At 47.1% G+C, this 19,402-nt stretch overlaps 1 protein-coding gene across 13 annotated transcripts in view; it reads right to left on the bottom strand.

Moving 5' to 3' along the window:
* MTCL1 (microtubule crosslinking factor 1) overlaps window positions 1-19,402 on the bottom strand; it is a 130,680-nt gene that overhangs the window by 19,747 nt on the left and 91,531 nt on the right. For 10 of the 13 annotated variants that reach the window (XM_043558301.1, XM_043558302.1, XM_043558300.1 and 7 more), the window contains 4 exons: window positions 17,016-17,246; window positions 15,176-15,373; window positions 5,389-5,556; window positions 904-1,158 (listed from right to left, as the gene is read on the bottom strand). In XM_043558301.1, the coding sequence (XP_043414236.1) occupies window positions 904-1,158; window positions 5,389-5,556; window positions 15,176-15,373; window positions 17,016-17,246 (852 nt within the window). The remainder of the gene's footprint in view (window positions 1-903; window positions 1,159-5,388; window positions 5,557-15,175; window positions 15,374-17,015; window positions 17,247-19,402) is intronic. The other 3 variants (XM_043558308.1, XM_043558311.1, XM_043558307.1) reach the window with 2 other exon arrangements.

The following is a 19,402-nucleotide window of genomic DNA, read 5'->3' on the forward strand; positions in this document are numbered from 1 at the left end:
ATGCCAGCAGTATGGGTATTTGTAATAGAGTAATGTTATTTTTCCTGAACTTGGCTTCCTATTGATTAATACGTTTCCTTGAGGCTTCATAAATTTATAAGTGTGCCTGGCTGGAATAAATAAAAAAAAAATACACATATGCTATGTAAAACTCCATCCAGGGAAGAATTCCAAGCCTTCATCAGTTTAATGAGAAAATTTAATTTGTGCATCACTCAGGCATGACCCCAACTATGCAAACCGTCCTAAGTCTGACGCAATGTAGACTTATTTTCTATCATCTGGAAGGTAGATAAACAACTCCCCATCCCCCGCTGAATTCATCTGGGTGTTGGAATCATTTGTTTAGCTGAAGGCAATGAACTACCAGCTCCCTCTCTGACTACGGTCCTACCTGATCCTAGCTCAGCAAGATCCACAGCAGGTGCAAACAGCCTGGTTTCCAACTTAATTCAGCAATTTCTTCCCTAATGGACAGCAATTCCATTCAAGTTGGAGCAGTGACTGTGACCACATCTTTAGTGGCCAACTTCAAAGGTAGTTTGCACCTTGCAGGAATCACCTAGTAAGACCTGAAATAACCCCATCTTTCAAGTTTAGTCTTTAACTTCTTTTACAGTGCCACCCACCCCGCCCCCAGCCCTGACCACAGGCCTCCCACACGTATACACACAAGGAAGTTACCCACAAGCTTTGCGATGAGATCTGTGTACTAGCAGGGCCCAGTCTGGATCTCCCACACTAGAAATTCTGCTATTTTTTCCTCTTCCTTTGGAAGCCCGTGGAACATCCTGATGTAGTAAGGACCTCGCAATAGGCTGATCTATTTTTTTTCCCCTAAGTGCTCCGATTTCCAGGTCAGTTTAGCTGTCTGTACCCCCTTCCCTGTTCGCGCTCCCTTACCTGTTCTATTCTCCACAAGAGCTCCTTCTTCTGCCTCTCCCACTCCTGCCGGTCTCGGTCTAGACGGTCGAGAAGCTCCACCTTCTCCCGGTTCCAGTTCTTCTCGCTGTGATGGATCTGCCAACGCAGGTCCATAACCAGGCCGTGACTGTCGGCGAGGAGCTTCTGGTGCGTCTCCCTCTCCTTCTTGAAGGCCCCTTTGCTGTCGGCGGAAGAGCCTGGTTCTCCCAAGTTCTTCTCCGTCTTCTCTTCCAGCTGGGAAGGAGAAAAGACTTAGACCTTAATCCCTGGCCAGTCTTGTATTAACAGGGGAAGAACATCTCAGCACGTTTGCATATTGTCCCTGGAGACATGTTTCAGCCCAGATCTGACCAGTCTCGTGGAAGAAACAGTTTTCCGTTTTAAAGTCCTAGTTAGGAGCATTTGACAGAGTCACACGGAATGTAAAGCAGTGAGTCTGCTTAGCTTCCTCTCATCTGCTTCTCAGCTCCACTTCCTGACTCGGTTACCACCCTATCTTGTCTTCCTTCTGCAGAGTTCCTGGAGGGCAGGTACATGTCCCTAAGTCCTCAGCCCCTGTATGGACACTGGTGATGGAGTAGCAGTGGGACCTACCAGTTCACAATAAATATCCGTTAAACAGCCATGAGATTAAATACCAAAAACAAACAACCAAAGAAACTTCCATCTAGGGGCGCCTGGGGGGCTCAGTCAGTCGAACGTCCGGCTTCGCCTCGGGTCATGATCTCGCGGTTCGTGGGTTAGAGCCCCGCATCAGGCTCTGTGCTGACAGCTTGGAGCCTGGAGCCCGTTTCGGATTCTGTGTCTCCCTCCCTCTCTGCCCCTCCCCCTGCTTGCACTATCTCACTCCCTCAAAATAAATGAACATTAAAAAAAAAAAACAAACAAACTTCCATCTAGACATATCATATTCAGACTGCTCAACACCAAACAGGAAACCTTGGAGGCAGACAGAAAAACATACCACACCCAGAGGTACACAGACACGAATGACAGCTGACCTCTCCTCTGAAACTATTTGAGTCAGAGGATGATGGAACAACATCTTTGAAGGACTGAAGGGGGAAAGGGTCAACCTCGATGGACTTCAAAGCTCAGCAACAATATCTTTCAAAACTAAAGCAAAGATGCTTTTTAAACAAATTAAAATAAAAAAAATCATTGCCAGCAGACCCGTGTTTCAAGAAATGATGGAGGAAGTTTTCAGGCAGAAGGATTACGATACTAAGAGACACTCTTACTTATACACACAAAAAATGAAGAACACTGGAAATGACAGAAGTACAAATAAAAACTCATGTTTCCCCTATTTAAAAACATTTTTAAATGTTTATTTTTGAGAGAGAGAGACAGAGAGAGAGAGAGAGAGAGAGAAAACGAGTGGAGGAGGGGCAGAAAGAGAGGGAGACAGAATCTGAAGCAGGCTCCATGCTCTCAGTGCAAAGCCCACGAACCGTGAGATCATGACCCAAGCCGAAGTCGGATGCTCAACCGACTGAGCCACCCAGGTGCTCCCAAACTCATGTTCCCCTTTTTAAAAATCTATTTATTTATTTATTTATTTATTTATTTTTGAGAGACAGAGAGAGAGAGAGAGAGACAGAGCACAAGTGGGGTAGGGGCAGAGAGAGAATGAGACACAGAATTCCAAGCAGGCTCCAGGCTCCGAGCTGTCAGCACAGAGCCCGACGCGGGGCTCGAGCTCACAAACTGTGGGATCGTGACCTGAGCTGAAGTCGGACGCTCAACCGACTGAGCCACCCAGGCGCCCCTTAATTGCTTTAAGGTGTTACTGAGTGCCTAAAGCAAAAACAGTTGCAACGTGATGTGTGTTTACAGACCGTGTAGAAGTAAACTGGGGCAACAACAGCAGAGGGCAGGAGGAAGGAACTGGAAGTTTACTGTTGCTGCAGAACATGATACATTTTAGCCAAAGATTAGCGAACATACAGATGCACGTTTTCCCCATTCCGGTTCGGCAGACCCCCGGATTTTATGGATGGAACCATGTTACTCTATTCAATTCTACTGGGCTTCTAATCCATCCTCCTCCTTGAAGTCAGGACAATCTTTGGCAGAGGTAAATCCAAAATGCTTCACTTCCGTGATACAGTCGGGATTTCTGTTTCAATCTTTTGCACATTCTTCCTCTCCCTCATAACCTGACTAGGTGCGGCTCCTCAGATGGACTATGCTCCTTTCTTCGTTGTGCCTTTTTTTGTCTGAAACATCCTTTCTCTCTTTTCCCCTGTACCCACTCTTATTCATCTTCCAAGACTCATGCTAAGCAGCAGCACTTTCATGAACACCCCCTCCCTGAAACCTCAGGCTGAGGTGTGGGCTCTGCATCCCCCTCCCTCCCCCTGGCAATGCCGTGTATAGGCCTCGTGGGACACTTATCACACTATTACAAATTGCCGCCCTTGTCTGGGTCTCCCACTGCACTGACGGCCCCTTCAAGAAACATCTTATTTGATGGCATCTAGAACAAGGTCTGAGTTGGGAGTTAAGTGAAGGAATCACAGACTTGGGCATTGACACCACATGGCCTTCACGGAGAGAAAATACTTAGCTTTTGATAGAATTCACTTGTTTTGCTTTTAAGTAGAAGAGAGTAAAGACGGGGGGGGATTATAAGTGAACCATCCTCGGCCTGCATTCACTGCTTCCTTGGCTGCAATTGTGTCAGAACCTTCTTCAACGATTTGGGCGGAAGATGAATCTTCACCTAGTGCCTGCCACCTTGCTTCTGGGTTTGAAGTCCTATTTTTATTTCTCAGTGTTATTGACTTTTCCCGAGGCTTTATGTGTAGCACACGTGTGGGTGGCTGCCAGGTTTCTCTAAAACAAAGACGAAATATTTTGAAATCGGCTCATCTCAAAGATTAGGCCTCCTTTCTTTAGCTACACCTACACTTACATCTTTGAAAATATTTAGCTTTCTCCCCCACAAACATATTTTAAAATAGGCTTAAAGAGCATCCTTACTCATTTTTCCTCCACTGCGGACGCTCCAGGCTGTGCACGAAGATAAACAGAGCATCTAGTAAGACTCTCCTACCGGGCAAGTAGACAGGATTCATAACTGGGTCGGCAGCTCCGCCAGCCTGGCCTGGTGCTTCGGTTTTGCTATGCTTTGCTGCTTCCTCTGCAGAGAAGGCTGTGTCTCTGCTCTACCTAGGGCTATGAACCTGATAGCAATGCTCCCTTGGGCCAGCTGGCAATGCAGTTGAACTTGTGGGTACCAGGGAAGCTGTTTGCTTTTGACATGACAGGCCCTTTCATCTCTTATCAAGGCCATTTGGAAGATGTCTCCATTCTGGGAAAATTTCTTTGTCTTTCACGACCTGGCCAATTCATATAAAATTTTAATTAGTTTAAGATCTGCCTCAAAACAGGGCCTAGAAAGTAGATTATCAAAGATGCACAGATTTCCTCCCATGATGATCAAGGGGCTGGAAGAGATCTGGAGAAACAACCTGAGCGAGCAGACTCTGGGCAGGAGGTGACATTGCTTTTAAGCATTTCCAGGGAGAAAACACTTAAGAAAAGAATGTTTCTGGAGAAGTCTGACCTTAACAACCATGGCCCTGGTCTAAAGTCTCCAAAGAGTCTCTGCTCTGTTGGGAGGGTGCAGGAAGGACCCTGTTCTCTCCACTCGAGCACTGAAGGCTCCATGATCTGAGACCCGACACTTCCTCTGGGCCTCCATTTCCTCCAGGGGAGATAAGGACACGGAAACTGATCAGACCTCCAGGGCACGTAGTGGAAGGTCTACAAGCTCTTTTCAGTATTTGGAGAAATCTAAAGGAATGCACATGTTTTCCTTTTCCAGAGATAACTAAGCCACAATCTGCATGTTCTTTGTTCCTGTCTGAACTGTGTCAGCGTGTTCTGATCACCACTTCACATTGGGCCATCCTTCGACGGGGCTAAGTACCGCCTCGTTCAGTGCAGAATGGGAAAATAAATGCTACTGGCCAAAGGCGTTCAGTGGAGACTGTGTTTCCTTCTCGGGAGAGGGACTGGGAAGGGGGACGAAGGTGTCTCGGAAAGGCTGGGAATTAAAAAAAAAAACACCTTTTTTTAATGTTTATTTTTGAGAGACAGAGAGAGACAGAGCGTGAGTGGGGAAGGGCAGCAAGAGGGGGAGACACAGAATCTGAAGCAGGCTCCAGGCTGCCAGCTGTCAGCACAGAACCCAGAAACTGCAAGATCATGACCTGAGTCGAAGTTGGATGCTTAACGGATTGAACCACCCAGACGCCCCAAGGCTGGGAATTTTAAGGAGAGAGCGAGCGAAAAGAGCGAGCTGGCAGCTGTTCCAGGCTTTCACCTCGGAGTCGATGATCTCCTTGGACAAGAATCACCCTGGATCCGAGGTACTTACTGTGCCTTCTCCCCACCGGGCCCAGACAACGGAGGCCCCACAGTTGGGGCAGGGGAGACCCCGCGGGCAGGTACCTGTTCCAGGCGGCACTTGAGCGCCGCCCACTGCACGTCCCAGGCGGCCTTGTCGCTGGCGTACTGCTGCTGCAGCCGCCGCCGCGCATGCTCGTCCTCCCGCAGCTCCGCGTGCAGGTCCTCCAGCAGGGTCTTGAGCGCACCAAACAGCTGCTGGTTTTCCACCACCTGCAGGGGGGAACATGGAGTCGGGTCTGCCAGTTCGTGCCAGGGTTTTCTTTAGGTCCGAAGAGGAGGGGAGCCTAGCGTCAACGGGGTGCCGGGCTGTGTCCAAGGGGGCTGTTGCGGTGGGTGTATGTAGAGCAGGTGCAAAGTCTGCACGGTTAGTGGGACGCAGCCAGGGGGTCCCCCTGCTGCCAGCTGTCAGGCTCCTGGGCCTAAGACTCCTAAAGGCCTGTCGGAATAGGAGGGAGGCTGGCACTCAGGCTGGTCCTCCAGGCCCAGAAGCAGAAGGGAGGAAGCTGCAGGAGGCCACGGGGAACCCGGAAGCTGGGGCTGCGAGGACGCTACATGTGACTTCAGACGTCCAAAGCTGTGACTGGGGATGCAGCTCTAGCAAGATCTGAACACTCACCGACATATTCTGTCATTTTAATACCAGCCACTGAACCAGAAGGGAATAAAAAAATAGGCTCTGTGTCTCTTATAAGCACAGCGTGGTCATACTGTGTGGCTCGTATGGATCAGTATGGCCATGTGGGGAAGGGCATGCTGAGCTTTCATAAACAAAGCCAAAAGTGAACGCTTAACTTGTTCGTGAAGGCTTCCTCATGGTCCTCTGAGATAGAATCACTGTGCCCCTCCTTTCTGCTGCACCAACAGCATGAATAACCATGGCACCTACTTGTTTTCTCCTGCCGCCCCTGATCACTCCACCGCCACGGTAAAGTACACGGGTGGCGGGCGGGAGACAAAACCTTACCCACTCCTGATTTCCAGTGTTTCACACAGTGCTCAGCCTGTGGGAAGTACGCAAACAGGTCTCATAAATGAAAATGGGATTTTTATCCCTAATCTGCTTACACCTAACTTAGAGATTTCATATTTTCTAAAATCCACCCTGCCCTTTGAAGGCACTTTTCAAAACCATGCTGGCTATCTTAGTACATTTTGGCACGGACACTATACCAGAAAGGTTTGTCTAAGTGCATTAAATCCCGAATCAATTATGGTACCTGGATGATAAAAGCCCCATGAGCTCATCTCTTTCAGTTGGGCAGAAAACACTTAGTGCATCGTGAGCTTCCAGACTGTCTCCGGGCCATCTTGTTTGGTGCATTTATGAGGCAGGTAGAATTAAAGCTCTCTCAGTTCTGTCTGGATGCAGACCGTCTCGACTTTGGGAACACAGGACCCCTTATTCTCAGAGCAAATCCCCCCTGCTTGATAAACCTCTCATGCCAAGGGCAGCAGGACACTCACTACTCCCAGCTCTCCTGCATCACGTGGAGAGTCCGTCGTGATTCTAAAACTAGTTAATCCCCTAAACACATGTGCACATAGATAAAAATGGTCAGCCACATTTGGGAAGAATTTAAGATACTTTGGCTATATGTTTGGATTTAAATGAAGTTGAGTTAGAAAAGAGAAACTCCTGGGGTTCCTGGGTGGCTCAGTCGGTTATGTCTCTGACTTGGGCTCAGGTCACGATCTCGCGGGTTGTGAGTTCGAGCCCTGCATCGGGCTCTGTGCTGACAGCTCAGAGCCTGGAGCCTTCTTTGGATTGTCTCCCTCTCTGCCCCTCCCCCGCTCTCTCTCTCTCTCTCTCTCACTCTCTCTGTCTCAAAAATAAAATAAAAACATTAAAAAAAAAGAGAAACTCCTTAACATTAGCAAATTTATTACTGAAAACTCCCCAGTTCTCCCTGTAAGTTGTCTGAAGTTATATGTGGTAGACTTTCAATTGGGTAGAAAGGCCTATTTGTTACCATTTATTGCTCTTTCATTTTTCTCTCTTTGAACACCAGTTTTTACTTTAGTAGCCCTGAGACTGAAGCCATGAAGGGTACAGTTCAGTTAACATTTTCAAGATTCAGCAACTAGAGAACCTTCTAAAAATCCTACACATTCCTTCCAACCACCTGAATGTAAGAAAATTACTACTATACTCAGCGAGATGCTCAGGATATATGTACAACTATAATAAATAACTATAATAAATCAACTTGACACCAAAAGTACTTAAAAATTATGTAAGCACAGGTGAGTGAGAAGAGGTATTGCAATTTTTTTTTTTTCAGAAATACACATCCTTCGGAGTACAGAATTTGTTTGAAAAAATTTATTTATATTTTATGGTAGATTCGTTTGGGATTTTCATCTTTGGAATTTAAGTTTAAAAAATATATACATTACTACTTTTGGGCTCCCGGGTGGCTCAGTCAGTTGAGTGTCTGACTCTTGATTTTAGCTCAGGTCTTGATCCCAGGGTCATGGGATCGAGCTCCACATGGAACTCCACACTCAGCGTGGAGCCTGCTTGGGATTCTCTGTCTCTTTCTCGCTTTCCTTCTGCCCCTCTCCTCTACTCATGGCTTGCTCGCTCTCTCTCAAAAAAACAATCACTACTTTTTAAGTCTAAGCATTTTAAGCATAAACTAATGGGAGGTTTGATCCAGTCTGAGTAGTCATCTCATGCTCGTGGAAGAAAAAGCAGAAAACTATATATTCAATTCTTGTATGTAATGGATAGCTCCCTACAAACCCCACTTTGTGAATGTAGCCAGCCGGTAGGGTTCTTAGCCCCGCACTAAATGCCTCTGACAACATTAGGACCAGAACTTTGTGGTCCTCGAAAGCAGGAGGTCACATTAATAGTCCTTTTGCAGACTGAAATTTTGGTTCCTCTAGAAATAAGTACTTGCTGCCATTAGCAAATATCAGATTAAATAAAATTAAGCCTTAATGTTTTCATGCACATTTGGGTCAGAGTGATCAACATAATGTGCTGTTATACCAGTATAATATTAATCATCATGGCAGGAGTTCAAAAACTGCTTTGGGGGGCGCCTGGGTGGCGCAGTCAGTTAAGCGTCCGACTTCAGCCAGGTCACGATCTCGCAGTCCGTGAGTTCGAGCCCCGCGTCAGGCTCTGGGCTGATGGCTCGGAGCCTGGAGGCTGTTTCCGATTCTGTGTCTCCCTCTCTCTCTGCCCCTCCCCCGTTCATGCTCTCTCTCTCTCTGTCCCAAAAATAAATAAACGTTGAAAAAAAAAAAACTGCTTTGGGATGAAGGTGGCCAAAGGGAGCAGGAGAGTCCACAGGATCAATGTCATTGATACTCGTTATTATAATCACCCAGGAGCAGCGTGTGATATGGCAAGAAGCCAGACTAGCTCTCGGCCATTGGTGCACAACACCAATGATTGATGTCCAAGAAAAAACTTCTGAAGACCCAGATGGGCCTGATGCTTATCAACTTTTCACAACAAAAACAAACAAAAACCCCAAGCCCCAAACCCAGTAATGAAGAGTAATTCTAATTGCTTCTAATGGGTCAGAGGGTGTGCTAAGATCGGGTATGCTGATCATTCACCTGCATGATGTTATTACCTGCTTCTTGCATCAGTGCTAGGTGCGTACCGTCACGTTCCCTGTTACAGAGGAGGAACCAGAACACGCAGCAGCTAAGGAACTGCCAGGCTCTCTTTGCTAGGAAGTGCAGAACACAGACTGCAATCCAGGTCTGTCCCACCCAAAGCTGGACAAACCGAGCCAAGATACTTAAATTCTGACATTATATTCTACCCAGGTTTTTGTTGTTGTTGTTGTTGTTGTTGTTTTTTGAAACGTTGCCTAAGAGAGCCACTTAATCTCTAGGAGCAATTTCCATCCTCCATATCAAAGGTAATAATATTAGTGAGCCATCCTGAAAGAATGCTTTAAAGTTACTTGTGTTACTTTTTCTCCCCGCGGTGGCCCTTGCTGGGCAATGTTTTGGGTAAAAAGATGATCCTAATCAGGTTAAGAATGGAATCAAGATTCTCTGGTCCGTTTAGAGGTCTTTGGGTGAAAGTCTTCCTGGATACAGACTTTTTGGAAACTTCTGTGCCAGGGGCCCAATTACGCAACCTTTTAGCTTATATATCTGTTAAGCATAGGCCAATTTCAATGAAAAAGGCCAATTTTTCAATCTCTTCAAGATCAGCTTGTTGGCTTTCTTACAAAAAAGCAGGAATAAGATGGCTCCACCATTTCCTTTTCCTTAGGCTAAGGGCATTTGAGCCCTTCCAAGTTCATCTCTTTTGGGCAAGCCTTACCATAATTCCAGAATTGGGATCAGGAGCTGGACTGTGCTATAGAGTGTTAAACTTTATACCAGGTTCAAGGTTGGGCTTCAGCTAATTAAGGCTGCCACCCAAATATACAATAAGCATTAATGGAAAGCGAAGAGGAAGTTTCTGAGAAAGGTAACACACCAAAATATTTGTGATGCAATGCCAGCTATTTGATAAAATCGTTCCTGCGTAAGATTTCTAAGATCTGTGTTTCATAATTCTGTGAAAGAGCTAAGCTACCATCAACCACTTTGCCTGTATCAGAGCCATTAATGCTGGAGATGAGTGTAATCTAACACTGGAACAGATACATTGTTCTGTTCTGTTGACCTGCTGCTGAGGGCCCACCCACAGAATGCCAGATGGCCTCCACTTCCTATTCATTTAGGCTCCTAGACATAGGCAGGGAGTTCCAGAATGCTGTGGTAGCTGCCCTTGACCCCCAACACAGGGAGGCATAGGTCCTATTTCATAATTACAAAGAGGGACACCTCATACGCTATTCAATAAAGTAACCCCTCTACCGGCAAGAGTCCCAAGACAAGTCCTTTACTGTTTGATCAGACAGAAAGGATACATGTACACATCCAACAACATTTTACTATTAATAAGCCATTTGTCGTCCTTACTTCCATTGTTCCATTTGGATTATTTTTAAGATTCTTTTCTAAAACTACCATCCTCCCACAGATGAAAGAGAAGGCGTCACTGAAGACTGGCCACAAAAACATAATCTCTGATGGAGGGTTACAGAGATGAGAAATTCATGTTTGTACAAAAAAGTCGTTTGTCCTTTGGCTGAGAATATGCAGGTGATCTGGGCCACGTGGGCTCTGTGCTGCAGGTCACTGTGATTTTCAGAGAGGTTCCCAAGAATAAATGTGGGTTTGTGAAGGAACTGATGGACATGTATTCAGTAAGTTATAAACCCAGAGTTATCAGCCAAAGGCTTCAAAGAAACCGGGACAGGTCTGATGAACATCAAGTGGCCAGATGGGAAGAAATCACTTAGTAGCGAGGTTTAGGGTTTGTTGCACACGTAGAAAAGTATGTCATAAACTGCTGACCATGGCTAACACTGGGGGGGGGGGATGGGGACTGAGAGAGTCCTTTCCTGAGTATCCTTCAGCATTTGTGGCTCTTCCCCTCCTGCATCTGTGCTATTTGCACAGGAACAGAAACAAACAAAAACACACAGCAAACATGAATTATGTTTCATAATTATAAGCTCTGGTCTGGTTCTTTTTTGTTGTTGTTTTTAATTTATTTACTCTTGAGAGAGAGCAAGCAAGTAGGGGGAGGGGCAGAGAGAGAGGGGGACAGAGGATCCGAAGCAGGCCCTGCACAGACAGCAGAGAGCCCAACATGGGGCTCGAACCCACGAACCATGAGATCATGACCTGAGCTGAAGGCAGATGTTTAACCGACGGAGCCACCCAGGCGCCCCTAGTCTGGTTCTTTTTATAGAGTTGCTTATCTCCTAGGTGAGGTTATACAGTTGCAAAGTCCACAGAATAAACCATGGTACAACATACAAAATTGAAAGGTAAACGTGATTTAGGCTCAAGAGGAGAGCTTCCTTATTAAAAAAAAAAGCGGGGGGGGGGGGGTGCGTCTGGGTGGCTCAATCGGTGTGTGTCGACTTCAGCTCAGGTCATGATCTTGCAGTTTGTGAGTTCAAGTCCCGCGTTGGGCTCTGTGCTGACAGCTCAGAGCCTGGAGCCTGCTTCAGATTCTGTGTCTCCCTCTCTCTCTGCCCCTCTCCTGCTTGTGCTCTCTCTCTCTATCTCAAAAATGAATAAATGTAAAAAAAAAAAAAAGAGCAGATCACAGTCTGACATACAGGCCCTGTCTGGCACAGGTGCTCTTTTGGGAAGTTTCTGCATCTTGGGCAAAACAGAAAAGTGGGTACCTAGGTGAGTCGAAGTCTGGGAGGCCCAGGGAGCCAAAGGCACTGACTTTTACTTAGGATGGCTCTTGAAGGCCCTAGGCTCCAAATGAGTCCTGGACCAGTGAGTGACAAAGGTCCAGGGAAACAGATTCTACTTGGTCCTAAAGCTGGGTCCCAAGGGAGGCTCTTCAGTGACCAGCTGTCGTTGGAGACCAACATGAAACATAATTTCATCAGATCTTGCTCTGAGTTTTAAATCAGGTTCTCTATATTTATACTTAGATGTTTTTTTTTAAGTTTGTTTATTTTGAGAGAGAGAGAGACAGAGAGACAGAGAGAGAGAGGCAAGGAAGGGCAGAGAGAGAGAATCCCAAGCAGGCTCTGCACTGTCAGCACACGAACTCATGAACCGAAAGATCATGACCCGAGCCGAAATCAAGAGTCGGATGCTCAACCAACTGAGCTACCCAGACGCCCCTGTACTTAGATGTTTTAATAAAGAATATTATGCCACATCCCTGGAAGAAAAAGTGACTTCTCTTTGAATAAATTAATCCAATTCACAGGCGATTACCTATTAGAACCACATAATTCTGGCACTGTTAATCCCCTTGCATTTAAAATCTTGATTTGGGGAATTACTAGTAGATGAAGCCTTAGGTCTCTAAAGCTTAACATAGTGGCAAGCTTCCTGGAACTAGGTGAGAGCTATCCAATAAGCTCTTGCATGTTTTCCAGTTCTTCCAGAAGGCCAGGCAAGCTAAAAGTGCTTTCTGTTCTCGAGGACAATCGGGTTCCTGACACTAGATCACTACTCGTGTGACTAAAGATCAGTTAACAGGGAACATTCACACAGCTGAGTATTTTCCAACATGATAATTAAAAACATTTTTTTTAACGTTTATTTATTTTATTTCTGAGAGACAGACACAGAGTGCGAGAGGGAGATGGGCACAGAGAGAGGGAGACACAGAATCTGAAGCAGGCTCCAGGCTCTAAGCTGTCAGCACAGAGCCTGACACGGGGCTCAAACTCATGAACACTGAGATCACGACCCGAGCTGAAGTCAGCCGCTTAACCGACTGAGCCACCCAGGCGCCCCAACCTGGTAATTTTTTATGAACTATTCCCAAAGTTGACTCGATACATTTTACCTTTTTGGACATGATGCATTTTGCCATTTACTGCGTGCAACTGTGAGAATGTTCACTACGACCCAGAGCGAAGACCGAGGCCTGGGAAATTGCCTTCCTTGGGAATATAGCCTTGGGAAAGGAGTCAGGCCACGTTCCCCGTTCTGATTATCACCTTGGCAGGATCTCAGGGTTTCTGCAAAGGGCGCGGCTCTCTGAGACACGTGTTCTTTTTCTTGCAGGCAGGCTGTCCAGCTAATACCCATGCCACGAAAGGGAGGCAGACCCACTAACTGAGAATGTTCACTCCCAGGCAATCAGCTGTCGTACAGTAGAGCTCATTAATCTTCTGTCCTCGGATGGACGGCATTGTGCACTTAACTGCTATGGACAGACGGGTCCATTAAAGGCAGTCCTGATTCTGCCCGTTGGCACCCTACCCCGCAGGCCCCCCGTGTGCTTCTAGCGCAAACTGTACAAAGTGATGAGCTCTTGCAAGGGGAAGAGCTAGGAAATCAGCTTGGGAAGGACGAGGCAAAGCGAGATGACACTGAAGTACACTGAATGTGAGGTTCCAGCTGAGTGACTCTGCATTATTTTCCACCCAAGGGTAAAATTTTCCATGAGAATTGTTTCGAAAACCAGATGTGTTACATTTTTTTCCCTTTTCCTAAGCATTTGGATGCACGCGTGGGAAACACCCAACGCGCGATCTCAGATGCAGCAGGTTTATGGCTAAGTAGTAATCAACAGATGTATTTGGGCTAATCACAGATACTTTATAGAACGGACTGACAACATCTCTTTTAAAAATAATACAAGTGGTAGGTTTTAAAGGATTATTCGCAAAGGAGTATTTTATTTTCTAACCAAATCAATTGCTGGAAAAACTCACTCCATGAGCTAAAATCTCCCCAGGGACACTGGCATAACGACAAACTTCCTAATAATTGTAATTAAACGTTCATCTGAAAGTATAATCTCTTTCTCGAGTCATAGTGTTCAGGGAAAATGAAGGACGGATGGGTGTGCATAGAAAACAGCTCTTCAGTTGTGAAAATCTGATTTGACTGTGGAGAGAAAGCCGACGCAGGGAAACACACATATCCCTCAGGACTGTGCTCGGACATCACTACTTTTCCTCATTTGGATTTGAGCCAAAGATCTGATGCCAGCCCTCTCCCACTTGACCCCTCTGTGGCTCTGGGCTGAGGGAGGAGCCGCAGCTGTGGAGTCCAGTGCACAGGGAGTGCCCACAAATGTCAGCGGCTGAGTGGTGACAGCCACACCCGGGGTAACTGCTGTGCTCTGGGTCCACCCGTCCCTGCCCCTCACCCCAGAGCCAGGGGTCTAGGGCGTGGGGCTTTGGGTTCTGCCCTGCAGAACTGTCAAAGAAGCAACACGGGGTCAGAAAGGACTCAGTCCAGAAAGCCTGGGGGCGAAAAACATTTAACGCTGGATGCCTCCTAGGGTCTCAACACTCTAAACCCAACACACATGCTGTTTTGTACAGAAGCGTGAAAAATCTGGGTGGCAGGAACAGTACCTTTTGGTTTATTAAGCAGGGGCTGTCTGCTTAATAATTAACAGACGTGGCATTTGGCAATATTTAATAATTATTTCACATTATACACTGAAATCCCACCTCACTTTAATGTGCTTTCATTTTTTTTTAAATTCATTTATTTATTTTGACAGAGAGAAAGAGAAAGCATGAGTAGGGGAGGGCAGAGAGAGAGGGAGAGAGAGAGAGAGAGAGAGAGAGAGAGAGAATCCCAAGCAGGCTCCCCATTGTCAGTGCAGAGCCTGATGCGGGGCTTTATCTCACAAACTGCGAGATCATGACCTGAACTGAAATCAAGAGTCAGATGCTTCAATGACTGAGCCACCCAGGCGTCCGTCCCCATGCTTTCATTTTTTTAAGTCTCATCAAATATTTTTACTTCAAGTGGCCCAAAAGGAACTTAAAACACTTTATACATGTTTAGGAGTAAAAAAAAAAAAACTTTCTCTTTCCTCCTTATGCATCATGTTGCCACGTGAGTGATGTTTCTCATGCCTATTCAGCTAAACCTCAACAAGAAAAGCCCTGTACATTCTGGCCACGAGGAGGGCGCTGCACTCAGTACTGTCTCTTCCTGGGAAGAATGGTCAACCTCTGTAAAGCCACAGATCACTCTACACACAGCTCAATATTTCCCCCTTTTCTCCTTCTCAGGGACGTTTGCTGACCTCTCCAACTGATCTGATCCTACTATACTCCTTGTGTATACATGTACGCCTAACAAACTAACGGGCTGACCCTGAAATAAAAGACTTAATGATAAAATTTCTAGCATGAATGCAGCTACCAGGCGATCACAGGCAGCCAGAGGAGTTTCCTGCTCCCTGGAACACCAGCACATGAAAAAAGAGGACACACACATAGACTGGCAGTCTCCTCTCCCACGTGTGGGTAGAGTGAGGGGCTGGGACCTCGGCACCCACCTGCTTGTGGAGCTGCCCCCCATGCGCAGGCTGCAGCCGCGATCCGTGGTCACCAATCTGCACAGGGGAGTGTGGAGAATGCTCTCCCATCGAAAAGCCGCAGCCTGGACCATTGTCGTCCCGGTCTGGGCTGTCCCCCTTCGGGTCTCCCTGCTCTCCAAGCTCACCGAGCCTGGGGAGGGTCTCTGGATGCTCACTCTGAAAACAGCAGGAGACAATAATCACAGCTCCACCCAAATCCTTTGCTGTGCAGCCTGGTTTTTATTGTTTGAGGATAATTCTCCACTTTATGGCTTATCAAGTCTTGACTTCTTAGCCTTTTCCCAAATGTGCTCATTTAGCCCATTTCATGAACTCACTGGCCACCTTCTTCATTTATTTATTTATTTTTTAAATGTTTATGTATTTATTTTTGAGGGGGGGTGGGGCAGAGAGAGAGGGAGACAGAGAATTCCTAATAGGCTGTTAGCACAGAGCCGGATGCAGGGCTCAAACCCACAAACCATGAGATCATGACCTGGGCTGGATGGTCAACTGAGCCACCCGGGTGCCCCAACCCTCTTCCTTTGAACAGCACATAACGGGTGCCCAATTGGTCAGCAAAAATTGGAAATTTTACTCTAAGTTATTTTGGCAATGACAAATTCTATGATTTATAAATGATTACTCATTAAAGTTATGGTTTTACAAACTAGAGGAGGAACTCCAAAGGACTGATCAGAAGGAGACTTTACAACTACTTCTAGGTTTTGCTTAACGATGGTTTTCTCGGTCATGGCTCTTTGGAAGCAGGTTGAATTGATTTTGGAAGACTTTCTTCCCTCCTGGAGGAGAGAGAATCCAAGTATCTTCCCCTTCCTAGGATGACTGCAAACTATATACACTGCTCACTAAAGTAAAAGCAGACAAAAAGTTCCTGGGAGTCTAAAGGAAACCGACACTTATGATGCCTTGAAGCCCCTGACACAGGAGTCATGGGTGCGCATGCTCAGAACCTCAGTGGTCCCAGCCCTGCACGCATCAGAAGGCAAGGCTGGAAGGAGCCTGCAGAGCTCGAGGTCACACTGGCTTAATCAATAAGACCAATCAGAAAGGAAGTGGCTCTGTCCTTGTCCTGGGATGAATCTGGGAATATGGAGGCACAGGAGGGAGCAGGCACGTGCCCAGATTCTGAGGGCAGCAAAAATCTGGCCCATCTGGAGCTTATAAAACGGCATTGGCAGGACGGGCTCTAGCATTTAGGAACAAAAACCAAAATGGAAAGAAGAGAGAAAGATTTAGAGCTAGGTTGGACAAACCAGCAAGGCGGAACGAGAGATGGGAAGGGACTCCAGGTGACAATGTCCATGAATCCATAGATGAGCGGCAAAAGAAATGGCAGCAAAACTGTGCTGCGCGATGGAGCCATAGACCAGGACTCTGAAAACAAGGTCAAGGGGCGCCTGGGTGGCTCAGTTGGTTAAGCGTCCGACTTCCGCTCAGGTCATGATCTCGCGGTTTGTGAGTTTGAGCCCCGCATCAGGCTTTATGCTGACAGCTCAGAGCCTGGAGCCGCCTTCGGATTCTGTGTCTCCCTCTCTCTGCCCTTCCCCACTCGTGCTGTCTCTGTTTTATTAAAAAAAAACAAAAAAAACAAAAACGAGGTCAAAGGACAGCATGGGATTCTTGGTCTAACGTATAACTCGACAACCTGTTGCATTTCCATGGCCTGCATTGGACTTGATAAAATAACGTGAAATGGCAGAGGGTGACTCTGTATGTAGAAGGCAGAGGGACAGCAGTGCCTGGGGGGCAAGAACAAAACGGACGCAAATAAAACGAACGCTCTGGGCAGAGGTACCTCCGTGAAATCCTCGCCTTCCTCCTCCATCTGTTTCCCTTGCCGCCAGAGCTTCAGCAGCCACCTGAGTTTGACGTAGAAAAGGAAAATGTTCTGCTTCAAGGAACGGAGCTCCTGCTGCATCAGATTTCTCTCATCACTCCAGGTTCGCTCATGGAGGGTGTTTTGCAAAGCCAGGCTGTGCATTTCTAGCTCTTTCCACCTCAAGGCGTAGAGGTGCTCCTCCTCCATCTTGAATGGAAAAAAGGAGAGAGTGTGACAGTGGCTCTTCCCACCTGCCACCCGAGCCAAACCAAAAGTCTTTGCAAACTGCCGTTCAATCCTTACCATGTTGCACCTGGGACGTGAAACACGGAAACTCCTTGAGACGTGTACTAGTTATAAAAACCTCAAGGGTTTTCCGATTCAGAAGCAAACCCTATATTTCAAAGTAAGGGGTTATAATCAATTTTCATTGTCAAGTCTCTCGGGGTGTTTTTAGTGGTCTCTAAACTTCAGGAAAATGGTTTTTCAGATGTACTACCTGCAGCTGATTTCCATGCAGATTCCATGTGCCCTCTGGATGTGGGCTTGCACACAAAGGCACGCTGGGATTGTAAAGGGGGAGTAGGTGGAGATCCTTCCCCTTGGCTTCCTGAGCCTTCTGGCGTGCACACCCCCAGCAGAAGGTGGAGACCGCCAAGCTGACGGAGAGGCCCGCAGAGAGCAGGCGGGTGAGGCAGGTCGGGGAGCAGGGATTTCTCTAGATGTGAGGTCCTCTGCTGCATACAGTGGTGGGCAAACAAGAATCTGAAAACCTGCTGCCACACTTAGGACTTCACGTTCCTATCAGTTATGAGTGACCCTTAGGGAAAGAAAGCATTGCTGAAAAGGAAGTGTTTCCCTTTGCTATGCTAAGTTCCTGCTTTTCAGCATGGGTACAGGCACGTTACAAGCAATAAACCATCATTATGTCGATAATGACTAAGCCAAGGGGTGTGAATAAAATCTTATTGCACAGATTGGGGCACAAGAATAATATCAATAGTAGCTAAAGTGACAGACGGGATGAAAGCTTTCTGTTCCACAGTCCGAAAAACAAGCTTTAGGATGCCAGCCTTGTTTTGAGCTGTCCTCTCCCGCTTTAACACGCCCCCTGGGCCAAAGATCAAGGCAGTGAGTTTTGTTTTGTCTCACTTTCCTAAAGTGCTAGATTCGTGCGCAGAAACCGTGGGGATGTGACAACGGCTGCCTGAGGTCCACGCCTGTGTGTCCCATGTGTCTTCAGTGGCTTAAAGCCACTGAAGAGAAGCAGCTCTGGGAAGGTCCCGGGTCTGCGCACAGACTTGCGTGGCCAGTCATTGTACTGGATTTTTTTTGCACTCAAGCTGTGATAACACAAAATAGTGGTGATTTAATTCACCACCTTGGCAGCCTCAGAGTCCTCCCTCCCAAGGGTTCTCTGCCCCGTGGGCACAAGAGCAGGACAGAGCGGGGAGAGGGGCAGCCTCCCACCCTGGACATTCACCGTTTGCAGTGTTATCTCAGGCCATCGACCGACTGGGGAGGCTTCAGCACCCTGGGCCGCAAAGCGAAGCTAACTCGGGATGTGCAGAGCACCTAGCTCAGGGCAGGTACGCCAGAGGTTCTAGAGTGTTAGTCAATGGAGGCCGGTGAGGGCGGGGGGGGGGGGGGCGGCTGGGGGGGGGGGCTGCTCTGTCTGCTATTCTGCAGCCTCCTGCCAACGTTCCTTCTCAGACTCTGACTTCCCCAACGTCCTGGCTGCCTCTGCCTGTCTCATGAAGCCAAGCACTTCTCAAGTCTCAGGGTCGGTCCTCTGCCCTCAGGACACGTTAGGAAAAACTGTCCCTTTCCCTCTGAACAAGCCTGGATGACCTCTCACCCCCTCCAAGCTGCAACACACTCCTCTACCCTGAATCCAAGTATGAGGCACACCTGGGGCCCTGGCCATTTTGCTATTAGCATCTCCAGGATGGACTCACTTCTCAAACATGATTTTTGGTGCAGTTAAAAAAAATTTAAAAAAAGGGAAAGTAAGTTATTTAGGAAATAAGTGCCCGTGTCTGCTAATCCTTTCTCTTAGCAACTCTGGTAACGGATTTAACAGATAAAGGATGATTAGCCAGGTTATTCTAAAATAGAAGAGTTAATGAGGCCGCAGCTCAATTAATGGCAGGTTTTTGAAGACAACCGTTTAGGGTGAGCTGCTCAAGTTTCTACCAGAAAGCTTACCACATCGAGAAAGCTTACAAATCTGCGGGGCAACAAAAGTTATGGACACACTTTTCATGTCCAGATGCATGAAGGCCCTTATTTGATTTTCCTTTGCTGGCCGTGGCTGCAGGAAAAGGTAGATTCGATGTTCGGAAGAACTTCCCGCAGACCAC

This window comes from Prionailurus bengalensis, chromosome D3, assembly GCF_016509475.1.
Source record: "Prionailurus bengalensis isolate Pbe53 chromosome D3, Fcat_Pben_1.1_paternal_pri, whole genome shotgun sequence".
In the NCBI taxonomy this organism is placed as follows: domain Eukaryota; kingdom Metazoa; phylum Chordata; class Mammalia; order Carnivora; family Felidae; genus Prionailurus; species Prionailurus bengalensis.